We start from the raw sequence: 22,346 nt of genomic DNA on the forward strand, positions 1-22,346 counted from the left end.
TAAGGCCCGTTTCACATTTTATCAATTTTTTTGTCCGGCATAATGCCAACTTGTCATTCCAAAACTTACTATTGAATTATTCAACTTTAAAAACATAAATATACAGTCAACTTACTTTCATAACGTCCATTCCCTGCTGGTGTAATTTGGGCGATAATCGGCCAGTGTAAGTAGCTCTTCAAACTATTGGGCCAAAAAAGTAAGCATAGCTACCAACCTAAAAATTTATCACCTGGACGTTATGAAAGTGAGCTATTTTAACAGATTTTTAAAATAAAAAGTCTATCATTTTGTTTTTACGAGATTTATTTTGATTTATTTGTTCAAATTTTGGATCATCTTTTAACAAAAAAAAAAACATGTGAATTAATTTTAAAGTTCAAAGAATTTTAAAATTTAGCTATGTAAATCGGCTGGAATTAAAGTTGAGCAGTGTGAAAGTTACTAAAAGAATGTTGTGAACAACTGTGTTGCAGTGGAAAGTTAGACAATGAATCTTTAATTAAATAAAGTAAATACTCCTAATATTTAATTTAAAATATAGTACTTTTGGGGACTGACAGAACAGGAATGAAATATAACGGTTTGAAAATTACTAGCTAGTGACAAACAGGCTTGCAACATAATTAAAATGCACAATTTGAATCGATTTTATCTGTTGATAAATAACTTAAGTTTGGTTTTAAATTAGGTGTTTCAAACAACTCTGCAATAATACGAGCACTGTATATGTACACTGTTATCTACCAAATTAAAATCTTATCATAATTTTTCTTACACTTGAAAGAATTAAAAAAAAAAAGACAAAATATGTATTAAAATGTAAGACGTGGACTAATTTTGTTATCTCCTAATCATAAAGATAATTTAGAACAAATGATGTTTTTATTTAGGAATTGTGTCATTGTAAATCCTTGACTTATTTATTAAATAAACACTTTGCTATGTGCCCAGTTTTTGATAATACAAGAAACAAGAAATAGGTCCAACAGTTCTTTACCACAGTTGACACATTTTTTGCTATTGTAGTACCATTGTAGTAAATACAATAGAATTATTCGTTTTTAGAAATTTAACACCACAATATGTATAGATTTATGACTGGAAAAATGTGTTGTCCTAATTTATTACTTTATTGCTGAAGCAAAAGTAGTCCAAGTCGTTGAAAATGTGGGTCAACTTTCCCAAGTTATGCAACCAAACCGACTCCACTTTCTTTTGTTTTCCCTTAATCCCTGCATTTCCCCGTTTCTGAGAACCGGAGCTTTCACTCGTGAAATTCCCCGAAATTGGTGCACCTTTGCAAAAAAATTCAAATTTCCTGAATCCATTGACGTCACAAATCACGTGTAAGCCCCAACTTCCGGTCACCTGACCCTCCCCACCCCTGCAGTGACGTATTCTGCCACTCGTCGAGTTTCCCGTAAAATCGTAAAATAATTTTCCTCGCTGTGGCTGCGACCCGCTGCACATGGTAATGTCCTCAGAAATTTTCCCTCGTGAAAATCGTCGGAAAATGCAAAATCCGCTGGAAATCCCCGACGGAGCGCGTCCTCACGCTTAGCCCAGCAGCCATCGAGCAGCCATTTATGACCTCAAGCGCCACTTGTGTCGGCCGAAATCCGCGTCCATCTCGTCCAAATCGCGGATTTTCCTCCGGAAAAAAGGATTTTCAGGTCGTACGCGCTCTGCGGATCGATTTTCCGTCGGTATTTCGGCGGTTTTGGGCCGATTTCGGCCGTTTGGCGTCGCATCTCGGTGGTGTGTGAGCCAAGCGGCCGCCATCACAGTGTGCGCCAAGCTTGGTGAGCAGATTTGCCGTAAGTGGTGTGTGTGTTGTGTTGCTCTGCATTTTTCTCGTTTCTCATGTGGATTATGCATCGAAATCTCCAGGTACGGCCCCAACATCGGCCCCCGACAGCCCTTTATCGAAATCGGGTGTTTTTTTCCCGCAAAAAACACGTCGAGAGACGATTTTCGACAAAGTCGGACGAGCCTCTGAGGAAAGCCTAGACTGGGAGCCCGCCATGTTGTTAAACCGCCGTAGAAATGCATTTCTCAATTATTTTACGTTTTGGCGTGAAAATCGCCGTTTTCCAACGCTATGTGACGTATTTTAAGGTTATTTTGCGGTTTTCCCGCGTACTTGACAACAAACCCAAACCCACGAGCCACTCGAGACTCGACCGATGCCGACCCTTGCCTATAAATAACCGACGGCAGCCCCACTCGGGGGCGCCAGACGGGGGTGTGGCCCCGACTCACGCTTGCCCTTTGTTTACAGATTGGGATGCCCGCGACTCACTGATATGTGGCCCCCCAGGATGGGATTTCACTTTATTTCGCACTGCAGCTGATCGGTGAATTCGGTCACAATCTATTTTTCTGCGTTTGGTAAGTGTTTTTTTTAACTTGCACAATACAGGGTGACTCAAATTTGGTACGCTCGAAAGACAGCGGGGCTCTATACCGTTTTTTCATGCTTTCACAGGTGGGGCCTCGAAATGTGATTTACGCGAAAATATAGGGAACGCGAAGTTGGGTCGCGTAAGTATTTGTCTTTTTAAAACCGTTTATTTAATTTTTTATTCTTTGTTTTCAGTTGTTTTGTTTGAAATTTTATTGTTTGTCATGAGCCTACCAGATTTTTCTCACTCTTGCAAATTAATTGGCAGAAAAGGTTGTTTCAATGGAGGTAAAAATAAACCAAGGTCACGGGACCGTGTAGTTTTTAGGGATATTTCGGTTGGTATCACTCCAATTGACTAATTAATTAGCATTCTTCGCAAATTACTATTCAAATATTTCTCAATTTTTTTTGTTAATGTGTTGGCCATCAACTGAACAACACAGTATCGACTTCTGGTATCAAACTTTTTCATTAATTATCGAGTTTTCTTCAGAAAATTCTTGTATAACAAAAATAAATAGTATTCAAAAATATATTTACCTCCGATGATTTCTGGTCATTAGCGTTAGCATTTATGGCCCTGTTATTACTTTTTAATGAGTAATATTTACTTTTCGTCTGTTTGTCTACAGGCCGGATTAAGATGGGCTAATGTTGATTTTCTTTCTTCAGTCAGTATGTGCAGAATGTTTTTATCACTGGTTATTCAAAGAATAAAATTATCACGAAATTGGTATTTGTTACCGATTTGGACCTTGCATTATCGTTATTTTATTTCTTTCTCTTTTGTTTTAGAATATATTGTGACAAAATGCAGCAAGTTGAGCCACCTATTCAAAACAACACAGTAAGTTTTCTCAGTTTATTTATTACTAACACTTAAAATCACAATTTTTGTGATACTATGTTTGTTTGCATACTTTACTTATCTGAATGAAACTCGAGAAAAATGTATTTTGTTTCAGTATTCTTAACGTTTGTTTTGTAATTTTGATAATAAAATTTTATTTTTACCTGTTGCATGTTATTAAAAATGGAGAGAGACACTTCCTGAACACCTTATCTAGGGAAAAAAATTAATAATAGAGCAAGTTTGAGGTTGAAATTAATGGAACTTGTCACTTGTTTAATTATTCATGATATCTTACAATGATTCCATTCAATTATTTATACCAGAGTTAATTCAGTGACAGTTACACTCTTTAATTATTTTGTAATGATTATTGAATTTGTTTTGTTTGAATTCACTGTTCATAGTATGAATTGATTATCATTTATGCTATTATGACAAATACAAGTTTTTTCTAAAAACAAGTAAATTATAACGTTTAATTACCTTTTTTGTCTTTCTTCTGTAAACTCCAGACACGATACAAAAAAATATTCTTCAAATAAAATTATTTTTGAAACGAATTCTTTTTTTGTTAACAAAATTTCGACGAAGGAATATGAGATAAAATTTAAAAAATCATAAATTTGTTTAATAAAAATTGATTTTTGATCGAAAACAAAGTGCATACTCAAAAAATTAAAAATGCAGTTTTTATTTATTTGATTTTTTTTTATTTATGTTGTAATATGTTCATATAATTTGTATTGTAAAAAACTGATGTGATTATTGATTAAAATATTGTGACATCCGTTTCAAATTGCTAATCTGTGAATTCACAACTGAATTTTCCATTATTGTATTTACTTTTAATTATCTAACATTTAAAAGAGTACATTTTTTATAAGAAATTATATTTTTTTTACGACAATTAAAAGTTTTAAAAATATATTCTTTGTCATTGCTCATAAAACAGAAGCCAATTGTTTTTCTATTTTTTTTTAGTTCTCACATTTACAAAAAAAAGAATTTGCTAATCAATTAAACTATTGTAAATGTCAAACTAAATACGGTGTTTTTTATACTTATTAAAAATAATTTTTAAATTGGAAATGGATGAAAAAAATTCATGTTTGGGTTTGATTTTTTCCTTACAGAAATTTTAGTAAATATTGAGCTATTATTTTATGTAAAATGTTTTTATTAAGTTGTTTTTTATTGTTTGTATTAAACTGTAATAAAGCTGTTGCTTTTCTTTTATAAATCAATGCGGCTTGTACCAAAAACGCTAATTAAAAAAAAGTGAGATCTCCAGTCATATTCATGCGGCCCTAAATTTTTAGGGTGCGGCAAGCAAAATGAATGAACCCAGCAAAGAGAAGGACCCGCCACCTCGTGTGGATCCAGTGAATGGTATCGTACAACCACCGGTTCATCCACCACCAGATCGACCAGGACGCATCACAAATCAGCTGCAATTTCTTCAAAAGACCGTACTGAAGGCCGTATGGAAACATCAGTTTGCTTGGCCATTTCGACAGCCTGTCGACGCCAAGAAACTCAACCTTCCTGTATGTTTCGCTTTATCGAAACGATTAAAAAATGGTCAAAAATTGTAATTTCTAGGACTACCATCAAATAATCCAACAACCGATGGATCTAGGTACAATTAAAAAACGTTTGGACAATAATTACTATTGGTCTGGTAAAGAGTGCATCCAAGATTTTAACACAATGTTCACGAACTGTTACGTGTATAACAAACCGGGCGAGGACGTTGTAGTGATGGCTCAAACGTTAGAAAAAGTGTTTCTTACAAAAGTCGCCGATATGCCGAAGGAGGAATTAGTGGTGGCGAAAGGTGCGAAAGGGAAAAAAGGACGAGCATCTGGAGTTGTAGGCGGAGTCGGGGCGGGACGTGGCAGACCCCCGGCAGCCGTATCATCGACAGTCGCCACGCCCGTTGCAACATCCACAGGTATTACAAAACATAACACCCACGAAAAAACAGACACTCGCACGTTGAAAATATACCCAGAGGTGGGTTATTTCCAAACGCCTCCTTTTTTAGGTTCACTTGGCCTTCCTCTTGGCACACAAGCACCGCCCACCATTCCTGGCAGCACGGCAACGACCACAATAGCACCGGCGTCGACCCTCCCTCAACAACCAACGATCGCCCCGCCTCCAAACTATCACGTGGCGCCGCCTATTGTCAACTCGTTAGATACTAATTTAACACCTAGTACAGTACTTCCTGGTAACGTAGTACCTCCATCGCAACCAGCTAAGGTGAAAAAAGGAGTGAAAAGAAAGGCCGATACTACAACACCTACGGCAACGGCGTACGATTATAATCCACCGTTGGAGTCATCCAAATCGGCGAAGATTTCAACGAGGAGAGAATCGGGACGACAGATCAAAAAACCGAGTATGGACGTTTTTGTACCCTACCATCAGGCGAATATAACGCCACCGATTTATACGTCCACGCCGCAGATGCCGGCACACAAACCGAAAGAGAAACTAACCGAAGCCCTCAAGAGTTGTAATGAAATTTTAAAGGAATTGTTTTCGAAAAAGCATTCGGTGAGTACGAATTTTATTGATTTGTTACAATTATTCTTTTTTTTTGCAATTTACCTCCATTTTGATTCTCTAATAGACATTAAAGAACTCGACGTCGTCACGTGCAAAACGTTACTAAATGGCCCAACAATCCCTAAATATTAAAGGAAAAAAATTTAAATTATAAAAAAGAGTATGAGACCTTGTACTCATTTTTTTTAAACTCGTTTTTTGAATTTAAATCCGTGCTTCAACAGAATTTTGCGTAATAATTGCATTTCCAACTAAAAAAACTTGCTAAAACACTCGAAAAATACAAAAATAATGTAATTTTACACTTACTTTCTTGATTATTTAGTTTGTTTTAGTGAAATTTAGCGAAAAACCTGAGATTTTACTACAAAAACGCGCTTAAAAGCATTTTCAGCCAAAATTTGTGTTTTCTTGGCTTATTTTTGTCTTATTTTGCTCAAAAACTAGTTACATCGAGTGAGACAAACGAAATAACATCAATATTAATCCTTTTTGTGATTTTTAAGCGATTGTGGACAAGATTTTGCAAAATAAATGAACCTCAAGTTCAAAAACGAACTAAGTCGGCGAACAAGCTAAAAAATGATATCAATTTCGATTTAATTTTGTAATTTTTTAGCCTATTTCAATGCAGTATTTCTAACTTCGTGTTTTTATCTCTCAAAAAGACAAAAAACGCCGTTTTTGGGCTATTTTGTTGAATTTGTGGCTTGTTTTTGATAAAATTTTGCAAAATAATTGGGTTTCCAGCTGAAAAAGCATTCGAAAAAAACAAAAATAAGTTGTCATTCTCGACCCTGTTTAATAATATCTTGTAAAAAACAAATAGAACTATATATTTTTAACCAATTTGGTGGTTTTCGGTTATTTTTTCTTCGAGAAAATTTGACACATTAATTGTTTTTGTGATTTTTAAGTGTGTTTGGACAAGATTTTGCAAAATAAATGAGCCTCCGAAGTAAGTCGGGCGAAGCAAACAAAAAATAATATCAATTTCGATTTAATTTTGTATTTTTTTTGCCTGCTTCTACGAAATTTTTATTTTTTTATTTATTTGTTATCTCAAAAACGTGCTTGAACATTTGAAAAGGGCAAAAATAACCCTTTTTTTCATTGAATTTGTTGGATTTTTGAATTGGTTTGTGTTTCTAGCTGAAAAATGTATTCGAAAAAGATAAAAGTATATTGTCATTTTCGAACTTGCCTAGTAAAATCTTGTAAAAAAAACAAACAGAACTATTTTCAACGAATTTGGTGTTTTTCGACTTTTTTCAAAAAAAATTGAGGAAATAATCAAGCTTCTGGTTGATAACTTGGAAAATGCTCGAAAAACACCAAATATTAGAATTTTTACAAAAGTATTCATCAAATCACCAGACTAACATGAAACTCACTAGATCTGGTGATATTTTACCACACCTGGCAACACTGACTGGTCTTAAGATTTGTTTTTTAATATTCTATTTTTTCACAGAGTTACGCATGGCCATTTTACAAACCAGTTGACGCGGAATTACTTGGATTGCACGATTACCATGATATTATTAAAAAACCAATGGATTTGGGTACGGTTAAACAAAAAATGGACAATCGGGAGTATCGTACTGCACAGGAATTCGCCGCTGATGTTAGACTGATATTTACCAATTGTTACAAATATAATCCATCAGATCACGACGTCGTAGCCATGGCCAGAAAATTACAAGATGTGTTTGAAGTAAAGTATGTTTTTTTACTTGGTCTTGAGAATGTTTTTTTTTTTGACATATGTTTGTTTGTTAGATTTGCAAAAATCCCCGACGAGCCAGTAAACAGGTTAGGAATGCCCCCAAAATCCGAATCGAGTTCGTCCGGTTCAAGTTCGGAATCGTCAAGCGAGACGGAAGATTCCGAAGAGGAGAGTCGTAACAAACAATTGAAGTTGTTGGAGAAGGAGGTAAATGACGTGATTGCAATTTTTTTTTGTAGATTTTTAATTGTTTGTTTTTCAGCTGATCGCGATGCAAGAAAAGATGCGCAAACTGGTCGAGGAGAGCACCAAACGAAAGAAAGAAAAGAAGAAGCAGAAAGAAAAAGACAAGAGTAAAAAAGTTATGGCGAACAGTAGTTCAATGGGTAAGCCGGGGGCACACAACGCCCTCACAAAAACCAATTCGATTATCTCAGACAGTGTCGAGGACAGTATAGCGAGTGTTGTCTCAGGAGCAGATATGAAGATGACGACCGATACGAGCCAACATGGAGTCGGTGCCGGTGGTGGTAAATCGCTGAATATGCATCACATACCTCCAGCAACCGCCAACCAATCGTCGATCAAGCCGCCGAAGAGTAAAAGTGTAAGAGGACCGAAACCGGCCGTTCCTTTGAATACACCGGCGAAAAGAGGGAAAAACAACAACAAAGCGGGAGGTGGGAGGAAGAAATCGACGTCACAAGCCTCCAATATGGGATTCGATTCGGAAGATGAGGATAACGCCAAGCCGATGTCGTACGATGAGAAGCGACAGTTATCACTCGATATTAACAAGTTACCTGGTAATTTATTTCGTATTATTGTAAAGTAGCCTTCTCATGATTTTTTTTTAGGTGATAAACTTGGTCGTGTTGTGCATATAATTCAGTCGAGAGAGCCGTCGTTGCGCGATTCGAATCCTGATGAAATCGAAATCGATTTCGAAACGTTGAAACCGTCGACTCTTCGAGAATTGGAGAGTTATGTTGCCTCATGCCTACGTAAAAAGCCACGTAAGCCTTACTGTAAGTTCCATTACTTAACGTCTACGGTCGGATAGCACAACAGACCAATAAGAGTAACATGTCTTTATGATTTTTCGTTAAAAAAAAAACAAAAATTTTGAGACATGTTACAGGCGTATGTAATTGGAACTACATTTTTCTAAGCATGGTAGAGATTTGTTGGTGCTCATGGGTTTGGTTTAATATATTCGATTATAATAAAAATTTGGTTGGGATTGTTACTATTTTTATTTTATTCTTATTTCTCGAGCATCTTAATTTTTTATATTTAATTGGGGAATGGTGAATGCGCTTTTTAACGGTCGCTATTATATTTTTATATGAATTACAAAATTATAACAAATTCTCGAATTTCATTTTTTGGACTGTTCATGTATGTTTTGATATGATTTTGATCTGATTTTTGTAGTTCCAGTGTTATGAATATTAATGGTCTTTTGTTAGTTTAATCAACTACATACATGATTTTCTACCATTTAACCTTGGGTTATTGGCAGTAAATCTTGGTATCTCTTTCGATTCATTATTATTTTTAACAACTTGTTAATTTTTATCATTTTTTATAGATAAGAAAATGCCGGGTAAATCGAAAGACGAACAAATGGCCGAGAAGAAACAGGAATTGGAAAAGCGGCTTTTAGACGTTAATGACAAAATAGGAAATTCTAAAAAGGCTCCCAAGAAAGGTACGGAATTTTTTTATTATCGATTTTTGAGGATGTTAATGTCGTTTCCTGTGTCCGTGACATACATTCTCGAGCTATTTGCCCTAGTTTGATCAATCAAAAGGAATTTTAATTACTGTTGCGAGTGAATTTTGAGAATGTTTATTTTGTTACAGAGGAGGCAAACCGGGTGGACCCAACAGGAGCAGGAGGTCCTTCCGGCCGACTGTCGTCTAGTTCAAGTAGTTCAGATTCAGATAGCAGCACCTCCAGTCTTTCGTCTAGTTCGAGTGATTCCAGTGACAGCGAAGCAGGTTAGCTTCTTTCACTTAAGTCACTCATCTCCAGTGATAATGCGTCACACGTTTGCAAAATAAAATATTTTTCATCGTTAAACAATGAAACGAAACAGAAAAAAATGACAGAAAAGTATTACAGTACAGACTTATATCAAAAAAACATTTTTTTCTTATTTATCTATTCTTCACTGCAGTTATGAATATAGTATATTATGCAAGTATGAGTTGTGGGCGTGGCTTGTCTCATGTAACTAGAATTTTATATATAAGAAATTATATAATAATTATTTAATTAATGATAAGTAGGAGTTCTAGTGCCATGCTCGTGATTATTATATTTTTCGTCGATTTGTATTGTAAGAAAAGTAGTGGCAATTTGCGTTGATAGAAAACAAAAAGCAAGCAAATTCCAGTCAGACCAATCAAAAGTTGTACAGCATTCGCTTTGTTTGTTGGCAGCATTGTCTAGTAACTTGTAGCTTTTTTTTTCAAAATCACAGTTCAGATTTTTAAAATATTTTTTTAAACGCAATTGATCTCAAGACTGATTTCTTTTAACTTTCGTTTTTCTATTTTTAGTTACAGTTTCTCGAAAAATAGTCGTTTTTTCATTTAATTCTTAGCGTATCTTCTGGGTTGTGATTTTTGTTTTAACAACAGGACGTGAACGTACCATCATTGACGTAATTATACGAGATCGTTTTAATTATTAATTTATTTATTATGAAATTGTACATAGTAAATATTGTTTTGTTCTGATGAGATTATAGGTAAATAAATGAAAAAAAGACCAAGAAAATCTTTTCCAATCGATTGTGGTCGTGTTTTCTGCCAGTTTAAAGGTACTTTCCATTAGATTCGGACCATAATCTATTGTAAAAAAATTTTTAATGGTTCAAGTTTTCGACAACTTTTGTATTTTAAATGAAAATTTAACAAAAAATTGAGTAAATGTAAATGCATTTTCGCTGGTGCTCCTGTGAGTTTTTTGTACATACTTTTAATGTTTTCTCAATATGGCAACATGAATTTTTTTACTGCGCAAGTATTAGTTTTTTTTTGTTCTTTTTTATTGCATAATTATTCATGTTGCTGTTTTTAAATGATAAGTATTGTTGAGCCTAATCTTGGACATGTTCGAGCCATTCTAAACGTTTAACTCAAGGTGGCGCTTCAAGACCAATGTTATTCGTTTAGTATGGTCACAATTTGATTATAGCCTTGAGTGCATATCATGTGTGGAGTCTGCCAGCAGCGGACCGACCATACAGACCGCGAGAGATCTTACCACACCACAAATGAATTTTTTGTTTGATTAAAAAAAAATCAATCAAATTGAAGAGTGACAAGTTCGCGCTTAGATTTTTCTAATGCAGACAATGTGTGTGGCGGCGGCTGTAGTTTTAAGATCTGCAATACAACCTTTTTTGTTTTGTTTTTGTGTCAGCATTTGTTTTCTAGCGATTGTTGGTGAGTTTCGATAGCTAGAAAACAAGTGCGGTTTTAGGTATGGTACTGTATGGTTCATGTTTGGTCAAATGAAGATTGCGCTGGCCTCCATTCACATTGTTTGCACTCAGGGGATTTAATTATTTTCACACAAAATGGCAGTCAACTTATTTTAGAGGCAAGTCAGGTTAGGTCTCTTTACTACAGAGCAGAGTAGAGTACGAAAGTTGTTCATATCACTACTAAATTTTGTTGTGATGTAAAATGTATATAATTTTTACGATTGTATTTTTTTGTGACGTCTTTTTTTAATTTGTTCTCATAATCTGAAAAGAAAATAACTTTTATATGTATTCGTATTGATAGAAGTTAAGTTTTATAAATGGTGTGGTTATACATACCGAAATCTCACATAAAATTTTTTGCACTGTATTTGAATATTGTTCTTTTTTATATACATATATATTTTGTTTCTATGTATTTGGCGAACTTTTAATATAAATATATTTCTATTGTAGCTTTTTTTATTTATTCAAGTCTATAGAATCTCCGTTGTTTTTCATTTTTGACTTTTTATTTTTTGTATATAGATAACACATTAACTCCAATTATTGTAAATAAGAAGAGAAAAATACTGATTGTGTTCATGTTATATATAAAAAATTATAAATATAAATATATATAACATAAATAATCTTTGTCTTGCCTCTGTGTAGTTGGTGTTGCCCTTGAATCGCTATAGTTTTTTAATTAATTTTGTTGTATTATGTACCCTGTAGTATATTTTAAAACATTCCTGTGAAAAACAAAATGACAAATGTTAGCATATTATGTCAAAAATAAATTGGTTTAAGACATTTTTAACAAAAAAGTCGTTCTTTATTGATGTGTGGTGAGATCGTCCGAAAACGCACTCAAGGCCGTAATTGAAAACAAAATCGTTCGAGTTTTTACAAGTGAAAGTCTTTGTAGGTGGAAGCAATCGACAGGTCAAAAAGAAGACAAAAAAATCACCTAACCCTTCCGTCGGAAATTCGAACATGGTGAGTAAGCGCAGAACTCTGTTTTATCGACAGTCAACGCACATATTTTGCTTTATGAAAGCCGCCTCAAAATGCTGGGCATGTGACTGAGGAATTTTTTAAAGGGCGTTTTCACATATCGAAAAATGCAAGAAAACGCCCTATATTTTCTCACGTTTTAAATAAAAAATGCCGTACTTACAAATTTTTCTAATTAAAAAACACATGGTGTATTGGAATCGGACTGGAGACTAAATAAAATAATGCAAATCACAAACTAAACTGTGTGACCGATCAGGTGTTTTTAACGCTGATAGTTAATTAAACTGTAATTACATACCTGGATTGTGGATTGTAGTGATAACACACACTTATCAAAAGCGAGTCATAAATTATTCTCGAAAGACTAAACAATCAGAAGTGAAAATGGTAGAGTAGTTTCTATTGAATTCCGTAACAGATATTTTAGGAATCTGTTTTAAAACTGCAGACCGAAGACTAAACAACCGAGAAATGTCAAGTGTTGTTTGAAAAACGCGAAAATTGTTTATTCTGACCAAGGATTGAAGACTTAACTCAAGAAATAAAAAATTAGGTACAAGACACTTGAAACAATTCTAAAACTTGTGAACGCGGACCGCAGACTAAACACTCAGTTGCGTGCCTGCTGATTCTATCGACTGTTTTCGGTGTGCATCAATCGGTCGCTTATTTCCAGAAACCTCATCAACTAGCACCTTCCGCACTGCCAACAACAACAGCATCAACAACAACCGCCAGCAACAACACAACAAACATAGCGAATAATCAGGTTCATCAGCCTATGCCCAACCACATGGACAACAAGCCAAACACTACCGCAATGCCAGTAACCAATCGCAAGCCATCCATATCGAATGATAAACCAATAATAATGCCTCCCGCCCAAACACTTGCATCAACAACGGTACCTCAAGCTCCGAAACAAGTAGCTCTTCCTACACCGTCACCTGACAAACCCAAAACCAACATCCTTTCGCCTCTCACCAGTTCGTACACCGACCCGTTGGAACAATCATTGGCTAGTCTAGAACATGACATCATCAAAAACGAACCATTGGATTCCAAATATTTGGTGTCCTCCCTCAATAATCCAATTGGTTATCCGACCGTTAGCTCCGCCCCTAATCTCAACCCTCCATTGTTACAGTCGAATATGGTCGATATGAAACCGTTGAGTGACATCATGCCTGGTTCGATGGTCCACTCTATACATAATTCGCTCGAATCAGATATAACTCCTTTAATGCAACCTAATACGACTCAACCCAATATGTTGCATACAACAAATAACGGATTCGGTGGTATAAAACACGAGTTTGATATGAATACCAACAACAATGGTTTGAATTCGATGGGTGGCGTGCCCATGAACGTGACTATTCCATCGATGTTTGACCCATTGCCCCAACAAGTGAACAACATGCCCAAGAAAGAACCCATCAAGGAAGAACAACAAAACGAACGCAAACCTCCAATCGACCACAAACAACATCCCCAGTCTTTCAATTATAAAAAACAAGAACATAATGTTAAAAATGCCAGTTCGTGGTCAAGTCTAGCTAAGGCTAGTTCACCCCAAAACGCGACACCTGGCGGCAGCAATCAGCAGCAACTCCGCGATAGTTTCAAAGCCTTCCAAAACAAAGCGAAAGAGAAAGCTGATCGCGAAAAGCAACGCTTGGAAAATCTCGAACTGAAACGTCAACAGAAACAACAAGCCGAAAAAGAACGACTGCGAGTCGAGAACGAACGACGACGCGAGAAAGAAGAGGAAGATGCATTGGAGAAAGCAAGGTAAGTAAAGAAGGCGTGTCCATGGGCGTGGTTTCTGACACGTAGTGGTTTTGTTTCAAAGGAAAGCGGTAGCGGAGCACCAACAACAGCCGATTTCCAGTCAGAGGGTGGAGGAGTTGAGGTCGTCGCCGGGTGAGGGGAGTATTTCACCGGGGTCGCAGAGCTCCGGGTCAGAACGGACGGACCGGGAAAGGGCGCGGCTTCAAGAACAGGAGAGGCGGAGACGCGAAGTGGTAAGTTTACGTCGGGTGGAGTTAGGAGGCGGAGTCTTATGAGTTTGTTGCAGCTGGCCAATAAAATCGATATGAACATGCAAAGTGACGTTATGGCCGCATTCGAAGGCTCGTTATAATGACTAGTGGACGTGTTTGAGACTTTCAGTGAGACAAGATTTTATGTAATTATATGTATTTATAATAATTTTATTTGACGTTAGATAAAATTAGATATCGCTCAAAAAGTGGAGACGTTTTTTTCAAAAGAGAGAACTATTTTGAAGCTTCCAGCATGAAGGTATGCTTTATATATTTGCAGATTGTTTCTTTCATATTAAATACTGTTATCTAGCATGTATATAGATAGACTTATGTTGTTAAATGTGAATTGTACAGACAAATGGGTTTAGCGAGTAATTACTAAGTTGTCGTATTATTAGCAGCATTTCGTATGTGAAACACTGTTTTTGATGGTACTTACGACAGAAATTTGGGGGGGTGAATGCCCAAAATGCTGCTGTTTATTTGTAACAATTGCGTTAATAAAAGATTTTTTTCTATTTAAATAAGTTGATTATTTCCAAATGACCACAGACCATCAAACAGACTCCAGTAAGTGATAAATGTTGATCTCTCACTAATCTTGAATGGCTTACTGGTCGAAAAGGCAACTTTTTACAAAGTTATTGTGGGTTTAAAATTTAGGGACTATTTAAGCAATTTGCAAAAATAGGTGTTTCAGATACTTAATTTTGGCATCAGTAAAGTGGTCATGTAACATTTCTAGTTCAAAAGATTTTTTCAATAGCAATAATATTTTATTATGTTTCTTTGTTTAATGTATTTTTATAAGTGTAAAACTTTTTATGCTTACAACTTGCTGTAAAAAAACTATTGTAATATAAGTACATTGTCATATTTGTCATTTGTTAGTATAAGTTTTACTATCATTACCAAACTCATTGCTATATCTAACCCAATTAAAAAGTGAAAAAACTTTACCATACATAATATAATAATAATAATAATAATAAAAATCATGTTTTGATAAACTTGTGAACTGTTCTCATTATTAGAAGCTACCTTTATTTATAGGAATATAAATGTAAAATAATTTATAATTAATGGCTGTTATATATTTTTTCATTAATTTTGAAGTAAGTCATGAATAGTGATGTTAGAATAAATATTTAAGGAAGAACCAGCTTTCATTATTTATTTCCATAAAGATACAATAAATTACTTCACTCACTCGTCTTTGGCTCGTGTTTAAAACCTGCTTGCTATACCCCCACCTCGACTATCCGAATGTGAATTCAACTCGTCTTTGACCTTCTCCACGACGTTACTACTCATGTACGGCTCTGCCACCAACACCGGTCTCGCTGTCAACGTTTCGAGATACTTGAGGACATCATCAGTGAACGAGGGTGAGTGCGACCCTTCAATCCCCACACCCCCATTATCCAGAATGTGAAACCGTGGCGCTTCGACAGCATTGGTGATATTCTCCTCAGCTACAAGCAATGACATGATGAGTTGTGACGCTGTCGATAGATCATTGGCTCCGAGCAACAGGCGCCGCCCACAAATGGCCTGAGCATCGGTGATTATGACTGGGAGGCGGGAACAGGGCGTGGCTTTGGGATGGACATCAAGTGTGTAACCTCCAGTGGTGATCTCACCCGAACCGAAGAGGCCATATAACCCTCTAGGAAAACATGTAATAGCCGCCATTTTCAATCATGGCTACTCACGTGGTAAATGACACATAGTTGTCGTTCAAATCCATGACAGCGACGTTGGTTGAGGTACCCATGTGGTACTTGGAGGTCAAGTTGAGGTCATTGTAGAGGTTTTGGGCCAATTCGGCGAGTCGATAGACATATTCAGTTCGAGTAGTGTCAGTCTTGGTGAAATTGAAAGTTTCCAGTTGTTTGAGGTAAGTCAAGAGGGCGGGGCCTATGGAGGGGCGGTCCGGTACGTATATGTCGTAAGTGTTAAATGTGAATTTGAGGGCGGGTGAGTATCTGGGTTGGTTTTCAGGCTTGACGAAGGTGTACAGTTCTGCCAACATGAATTAAAAATTACGACATTATTTTTTTGTCATTTACCTTTCTCAGGGATATTGGCGATTTGTGCCAAAGTATTGCTTAAATTTTCTAATTGGAGGATTTGGCCCGGTTCAAGTCGTCCATACAAATCCTCAGCCTTGGCTTGTTTAATCGCCTGGACCAGCATTTTAGGTATGAGAAAACCTCGTCTAGAAAGTACCCCTGAATATAGGCAACCAACAATAATACACCACAAACCTTGCTAATTCGGCCGAGGGTTGCACCAGCTCTTTCCATGGTACCGTCCCGTACTGTTGGTGGACAAAGGCCAACCCCAGAACCAGTCGTGGTAACAAATGTTCCGCATCATTGTTACCAACATTAAATTCGACCACATCCGGGGTGAGCCTTGCCCGGTGATTGTAAATGAGAAGTTGGCCTTCCCTGGAACAAATGACTGTGCAAATGTCTTTCAATTTCACACTTATACCCGTCCAGACTTGTCAAGTGTGGGCTAACAACAGCCAGGCAAAAGACACTCGCGATTGCAGCATCGACAGAATTGCCGCCCTTTTTCAAAATCTGAGTTCCTATTTTTGAACATTCGAGATTGTCGGTGGCAACACTGCCATGAGGGACCACCTACGATCAAGGCCAACTATGGTAATTTTTTGAAAAAACAAATGACCCACCTGGTAGTCGCCGTAATAAATCTGTAGTAATAAAGCCGCTGTTATTATAACAGTCAAAGTCCCAAAAGCAACATTAATGAATTTAGAGCCACTCAAATAGTCCTCACTGCAAGAGCAGAAAGTCGCGCTTTTGCGACCTTTCTGCAACGGTATATTTTCTCTATTTTCTAACGCTGAAACATTGATTAGATCACTATTTATGTTAATTCAGGACGTTACCAGCATCTCCTATTGTTGTCATTTTCCATTAATTGAAAACAATAAATATGCAATTTTTTTCTCGTAACTGTAAGCAATTTTTAAGTACACTGAACTTTACTTATTTACCCACTTAAGTACGAATCGCGGTCTCGACTCGTTTCGTTTGTTTCGGTCACGCCTCCTTTCACATTTCTTATTGGATGAGTCAGCGACTTGGAATTTGAACGAAGAAAAGAGATGCAACATTTGGGCGCCAAAAATTTTTATTTGAAAGTGGCCAACTTTAGAAAATTTAAAATCAAGACATTCATAAAAATAAATATAATTCTATTCCAAAACACAAATAAAAAATAAAATAGGTCCTACCAATGTAACTAACTGTACGAAAGTTCAAATCCTTATAGTATGCAAAATTAAAAAACAATTTTTGGACCCGAATCTGGTAATTAACATATTAAAATTATTGTTTTGTGTTGATTTCATTTTTTTTTGTATGAATTGCTTAAGTTCCTTCATTCTTAATTTTTAATTTTTTTTCAAATCTATAGAAGCCATTTGGCATAAAATTAATTAATTAATTATTAATAGGAGTATTTAATTTGGTCATTAGAAGCAATTGTCAAGGGCTTCTACTTTCAGTTAAGAATCATGTTTTACTTTTTAATCGATTAGAATAATAACATTTCTTACTAATGAATGACGTTTATTAATTAGGACGTAAAAAAGTGGCTACTATGAATTAATCGTGGCTTTGTGCTGTTTTTTTTAAGAAAATTTTTAAATTAGGGAATTTTTCGTAAGTTGGTGTCACGCAAGGTTGGGAGACACGTGGCATTTTTTGTCATTGTCACCAACATTAAAAACAAAAAAAATCTCTAGACTGTTTCAGCACTCAGAGTTTGTTAATAGTTTTATTAAAGACGCAAAAGCGATTTACATTATTTTTATTCTTTTCATAATACGATATTTTACATTTTTATCATTGCCAACGTGAATAATAAAATTTACTAGAAAAATAAAAATTCGTTTTTCAGTACGCAACTCGGTTGCTAAGTAGCGAAATACATACATACAAATCGACCACTAACGTTTCCGAAATAAAAATCCTTATTTTGACACAAAAAAAATGCAAAGGTCATTCTCCATTGTGGACGTAAGTGTGTCTCATTTCATTAATAATTTTGTACAAATTTTCGACTTGAAAGGATGAAGAGAGTGAAAATTTCGATGACCAAGTCCTCAAAAAATACGGAGCATTATCTGAAAGATCAAACTCGCAAACAGTCAATGATTACGAAAACAATTTGGCAAAAATGGCCACTAGACAGGTAAAAACCCCAAAGATAAAATCCAGGACCGTATCAAGTTTTTCCAGTCTTCAGCCAACGACTTCGACTCTGAGAAACAGCTATCAAAAATTCCAAACGCCGGCCCTTCAGGCCGCCAAACTGTCTTACGTAAAACAGGCTTGTCGAGTGACAGTGACGATGACAGTGACGAAGAAAAAATAAAGGATGCAATTCCGGGTGAATATGACCCGAAAGAGTACGAAAATCTCGATGTTGGGGCCGAAATAAAAGACATATTTCAATATATTACCAAGTAAGTCAAGTAGAATGTATAGAGGGCGTTGTATTTATAAATTTAGGTACATCCCCCAACAGATGAGTTTGGATCACAAATTTAAACCCTTCGTTCCTGAATTTCTCCCCGCTGTTGGCGACATTGATGCATTTTTGAAAGTCATCCCGCCGAAAACCTTACTCTCTGATGAGGACTTTGTAACCAATCAGCAACTCGGGCTAGTTGTCTTAGACGAACCGGCAGCCAATCAGAGCGATCCAGCGTTGCTACATCTACAATTGAGGGCGGAGTCGGTCAAAACCACCAATGACAGCGATGTGGTAACTAATCTAACCTTATTTTTTCATTCACCTCGTTAATTTTTTCATACAGGTGGTTAAAAAAATTGATAATGTTGAAAAGAACACAAAAATTATTGACAAGTGGATTAAGGACATTTCAGCTTTGCATAAAAGCAAGTCGTTTCCGGCTGTCCGATACACGGAGTAGGTTTTGTTTTTGGATGACTTGATCTGACTGAGTTTTTAGATCAATGCCAGATTTGGACGAACTGATGCAAGAGTGGCCCGAAAGTATGGAAAAACACCTGAGGGAGGAAGGTTTTCCGGAACCGAAAGGAAATTTGAGTGATTATATAGAGGAAGTGTGCGGGGTGTTTCAAATTCCGGTTAAAAACAAAATCCAAGCGTTACATTTGTTGTTTTCGTTGTATGCAGCTGTCAAAAGTTCGCAATTGTTTAAAAATGGCCAACTTGAGAAAATTGAAGAAAGTGAGTCTGCTGGAAATGTTGCTGATCAGTTAGTGTTGGATTAGGAAACACCTGGTATAATACTGTACGGGTTTTATTAAAATTATATGAGTTAAGTGAAATAAGTCATTATAACAAACAAATTATTTTAATTAAAGAATATTTTCCTTTAGGATTGATCTAGAAAAACAAGGTTTAAAATTCTTGTAACTTATTTAAAACTTATTTAACAATTAAAATAATATTTAATAATTTAATTGATCTAGAAAAACAAGGTTTAAAATTCTTGTAACTTATTTAACAATTAAAATATTTAATATGTTGTAAAGTAAGTAATTAAAACTGTTTACTAAAATTTAAATTACTAGCTTTTATTTTTTTTTTAATTTTAATTACTAATTTTAAATTCGAGAAGTAAGATTTGTTTGAAATTGCTGTGTAGCGAAATGTACCTAAACAAACTTTAACCTTGATTAAGCACAGCATTTTGAAACATTCTACACAAAAAATACCAGACGTCAGGTTTAAAAGAAGTTGACATTATACCTTTTTTTAATTTTTTTAGTTATACAGAGTGTTTACATTTCAGTCAAATAAATTACGAAATATATTTGTCAACAAGAAGACTCCAAAATAACGATTACATCAGAAATAAATAAATCAAGGTTCAAAAAAAAATTATGCAATATTGTAAACAATTATGTAACAGGGAAAATACCGAAGCTCAAAAAAAATTGGTTTCAAAAACTGGTTACTAGACATTACAAAAAGACTACAGTTTTTGTTAGTGAATAATACAGCGTGATCATTTAGGACTGTTTAAGTTGGCAACAGATTGAAAGTATTTTTGTTAATAATTTGTAACACTGGAGCCGGATACGGTTTTGCTTGACAAATACCTAACGTACGACCCCCCAAGATTGTTAAATTGTTGTTAATCAGAAGCATACTCTAGTGGTATCCTTTAAAAATTAAAGTCAGAATTGCCAACAGATTCATTCATTCTTGATGACTTTGTATAATACTTAGTGAATAAATTAACTAACTAACCTAATTAACTAACTAACTAAGTCATTTGAATTTAAGTCAATAATCAGGCTTCAAAAAATTTAATAGTTTTTTACTACTTTTGGCTATTTATAACACCAATTAGGTGACCTTAGCAAGTTTTTTTTTTTGAAAATTGAAATGATGTTGACATGCTCGTATTTTTCTTTTCAATAAAATTAGGAAGTTTGCCTGTCACACCACATTGCAAAAACCTCTCCAAGACTTCCCTCAAGTGTATAAAAGGTTTATTTGCCATAGTAACCGGTTTAATCGCACAAAATGCAATCGACAACAATTCTAGTGGTTTTAGCTGTTTGTATTGTAACTTATTTTTGAATCACGCTATTAGGGTGCGCCAGAACTCGCGCCCCAGAGAAAATGTGCAAGTAAGGTAAGATATCAGGAACATGAAAAAATGTTTAAAAAATTCCATCTGTCAAAAAATTTTCACATTTGACATTTTTTTATATCTATTTAATGATACTGATGAACTTGTATATGTTTTTTTACAATTATTTAGTAAACACAAATTTTGTCAATAAAAGCCACAAATAACATTGAACAGAGTTACAATTTAGGACACAGCTTCCTTGTTTCCTCTTTTAATAGCCTATAGCAAAAAAACTTGGAAAATTATTTTTCCAACAGAAATAAATAGAGTTAAAATGCAAACTTTAAACCCTCATAACTTCGAAATTTTTATAGATAAAATTTATTTAACATTTTTTCCAAGTTCCCGGTATCTTACCTTATATGGCATTTTTCTCTGGGGCGCGAGTTCTGGCGCACCTTGTATAGTTAAAAATAATTTTCTGTATAATTTTCAAAAAAAAATAACAATGAAAAAAAAATTATGGACACCTGTATACAATTTGCTTTATAAAAAAATGTAAGCATTGCATTTGTAAAAATTTATCCCTCAGCCCAAWACCAGTCAAACCACATTGCAAAAACCTGACCCACCTCCACCACTTCCCTCAAGGGTATAAAAAGTTTATTTTCCACAGAACCCGTTTTAATCGAACAAAATGCAATCGATAACAATTTTAGTGGTTTTGGGCGTGTTCATTGTAACTTATTTTTGAATCACGCTGTATAGTTAAAAATAATTTTCTGTATAATTTTCAAAAAAAAATAACAATGAAAAAAAAATTATGGACACCTGTATACAATTTGCTTTATAAAAAAATGTAAGCATTGCATTTGTAAAAATTTATCCCTCAGCCCAATACCAGTCAAACCACATTGCAAAAACCTGACCCACCTCCACCACTTCCCTCAAGGGTATAAAAAGTTTATTTTACACAGAACCCGTTTTAATCGAACAAAATGCAATCGATAACAATTTTAGTGGTTTTGGGCGTGTTCATAGCTGGTATTTATTTTTTCGCGTGTTATTTTTCAAAAAAACAGAGACTTCTGCGGCTCCACACAGCGAAACTCGAAGGCCCCCTAGCCTTCCCCCTGWTCGGAAGTGCTTACTATTTTTTGGGTAGCAACGAAAGTATAATTGACAATGTTATCCACTTATGTTTTTATATAGACAACTTAAGAACCTATTAGATGCAAAAATACAAAAAATAGGGTGTTTCATTTTAACTTTTAACTTCAACAATTTTTTATTTTTACAAATGCAAAACACTAAAAAACTGTTATTCTTWGTAGCAGTAAAACACTATTTTCTAGCTGTCTAAGTTTTTGTGTTTAAATTTCTTTTTTAAAGTTTGTTTTCGTCAAAAAAAACTTATTTCAAAAACTAAGCAATAAAAGTTTAACTTAAAAACGTTGTAATAAAAAGCTACATCCAAAAATACGAAGTAACATATATGGTATTTCATTAAAGAAAACGTAAGTTTGTATTGTAACTTATTTTTGAATCACGCTGTATAGTTAAAAATAATTTTCTGTATAATTTTCAAAAAAAATTAACAAT

At 35.1% G+C, this 22,346-nt stretch overlaps 3 protein-coding genes across 12 annotated transcripts; 2 read left to right on the forward strand and 1 right to left on the reverse strand.

Annotated features, from left to right (window-relative positions):
* The first annotated feature begins 1,419 nt into the window (after positions 1–1,419).
* On the forward strand, positions 1,420–15,284 carry LOC123009674 (bromodomain-containing protein 3-like). 10 transcript variants are annotated; one of them, XM_044406141.1, is made up of 18 exons: positions 1,504–1,893; positions 2,285–2,394; positions 2,492–2,547; positions 2,603–2,745; positions 3,206–3,257; positions 4,583–4,810; positions 4,866–5,217; positions 5,278–5,828; positions 7,315–7,562; positions 7,623–7,776; positions 7,832–8,375; positions 8,427–8,597; positions 9,164–9,283; positions 9,439–9,576; positions 11,983–12,053; positions 12,751–13,868; positions 13,930–14,101; positions 14,155–15,284. In XM_044406141.1, the coding sequence occupies exons 5-18, from the start codon at positions 3,222–3,224 to the stop codon at positions 14,218–14,220; spliced, it is 3,969 nt and encodes a 1,322-aa protein (XP_044262076.1). In that variant the 5' UTR covers positions 1,504–1,893; positions 2,285–2,394; positions 2,492–2,547; positions 2,603–2,745; positions 3,206–3,221; the 3' UTR covers positions 14,221–15,284. The 10 variants fall into 10 exon arrangements, with proteins under 10 accessions (XP_044262073.1, XP_044262076.1, XP_044262075.1 ...); XM_044406140.1 differs by having other exon boundaries at positions 2,603–2,695; XM_044406139.1 differs by lacking the exon at positions 2,603–2,745.
* On the reverse strand, positions 15,273–17,210 carry LOC123009682 (glutathione hydrolase 7-like). The gene is made up of 7 exons (XM_044406157.1): positions 17,049–17,210; positions 16,830–17,002; positions 16,628–16,779; positions 16,396–16,581; positions 16,198–16,346; positions 15,841–16,150; positions 15,273–15,794 (listed from the first exon to the last, which is right to left on the reverse strand). Exons 1-7 carry the CDS (start codon positions 17,068–17,070, stop codon positions 15,353–15,355), a joined length of 1,434 nt encoding a protein of 477 aa, XP_044262092.1. The 5' UTR covers positions 17,071–17,210; the 3' UTR covers positions 15,273–15,352.
* An 844-nt stretch (positions 17,211–18,054) lies between these two features.
* LOC123009787 (intraflagellar transport protein 46 homolog) lies at positions 18,055–19,668 on the forward strand. The gene is made up of 6 exons (XM_044406307.1): positions 18,055–18,183; positions 18,236–18,358; positions 18,406–18,632; positions 18,679–18,934; positions 18,987–19,099; positions 19,143–19,668. The coding sequence occupies exons 1-6, from the start codon at positions 18,157–18,159 to the stop codon at positions 19,426–19,428; spliced, it is 1,032 nt and encodes a 343-aa protein (XP_044262242.1). The 5' UTR covers positions 18,055–18,156; the 3' UTR covers positions 19,429–19,668.
* Positions 19,669–22,346: the final 2,678 nt, after the last annotated feature.

This window comes from Tribolium madens, unplaced genomic scaffold (assembly GCF_015345945.1).
Source record: "Tribolium madens isolate multiple individuals breed KSU strain unplaced genomic scaffold, Tmad_KSU_1.1 Scaffold_7;HRSCAF=85;Tcas5.2_LG10, whole genome shotgun sequence".
Taxonomy (NCBI): domain Eukaryota; kingdom Metazoa; phylum Arthropoda; class Insecta; order Coleoptera; family Tenebrionidae; genus Tribolium; species Tribolium madens.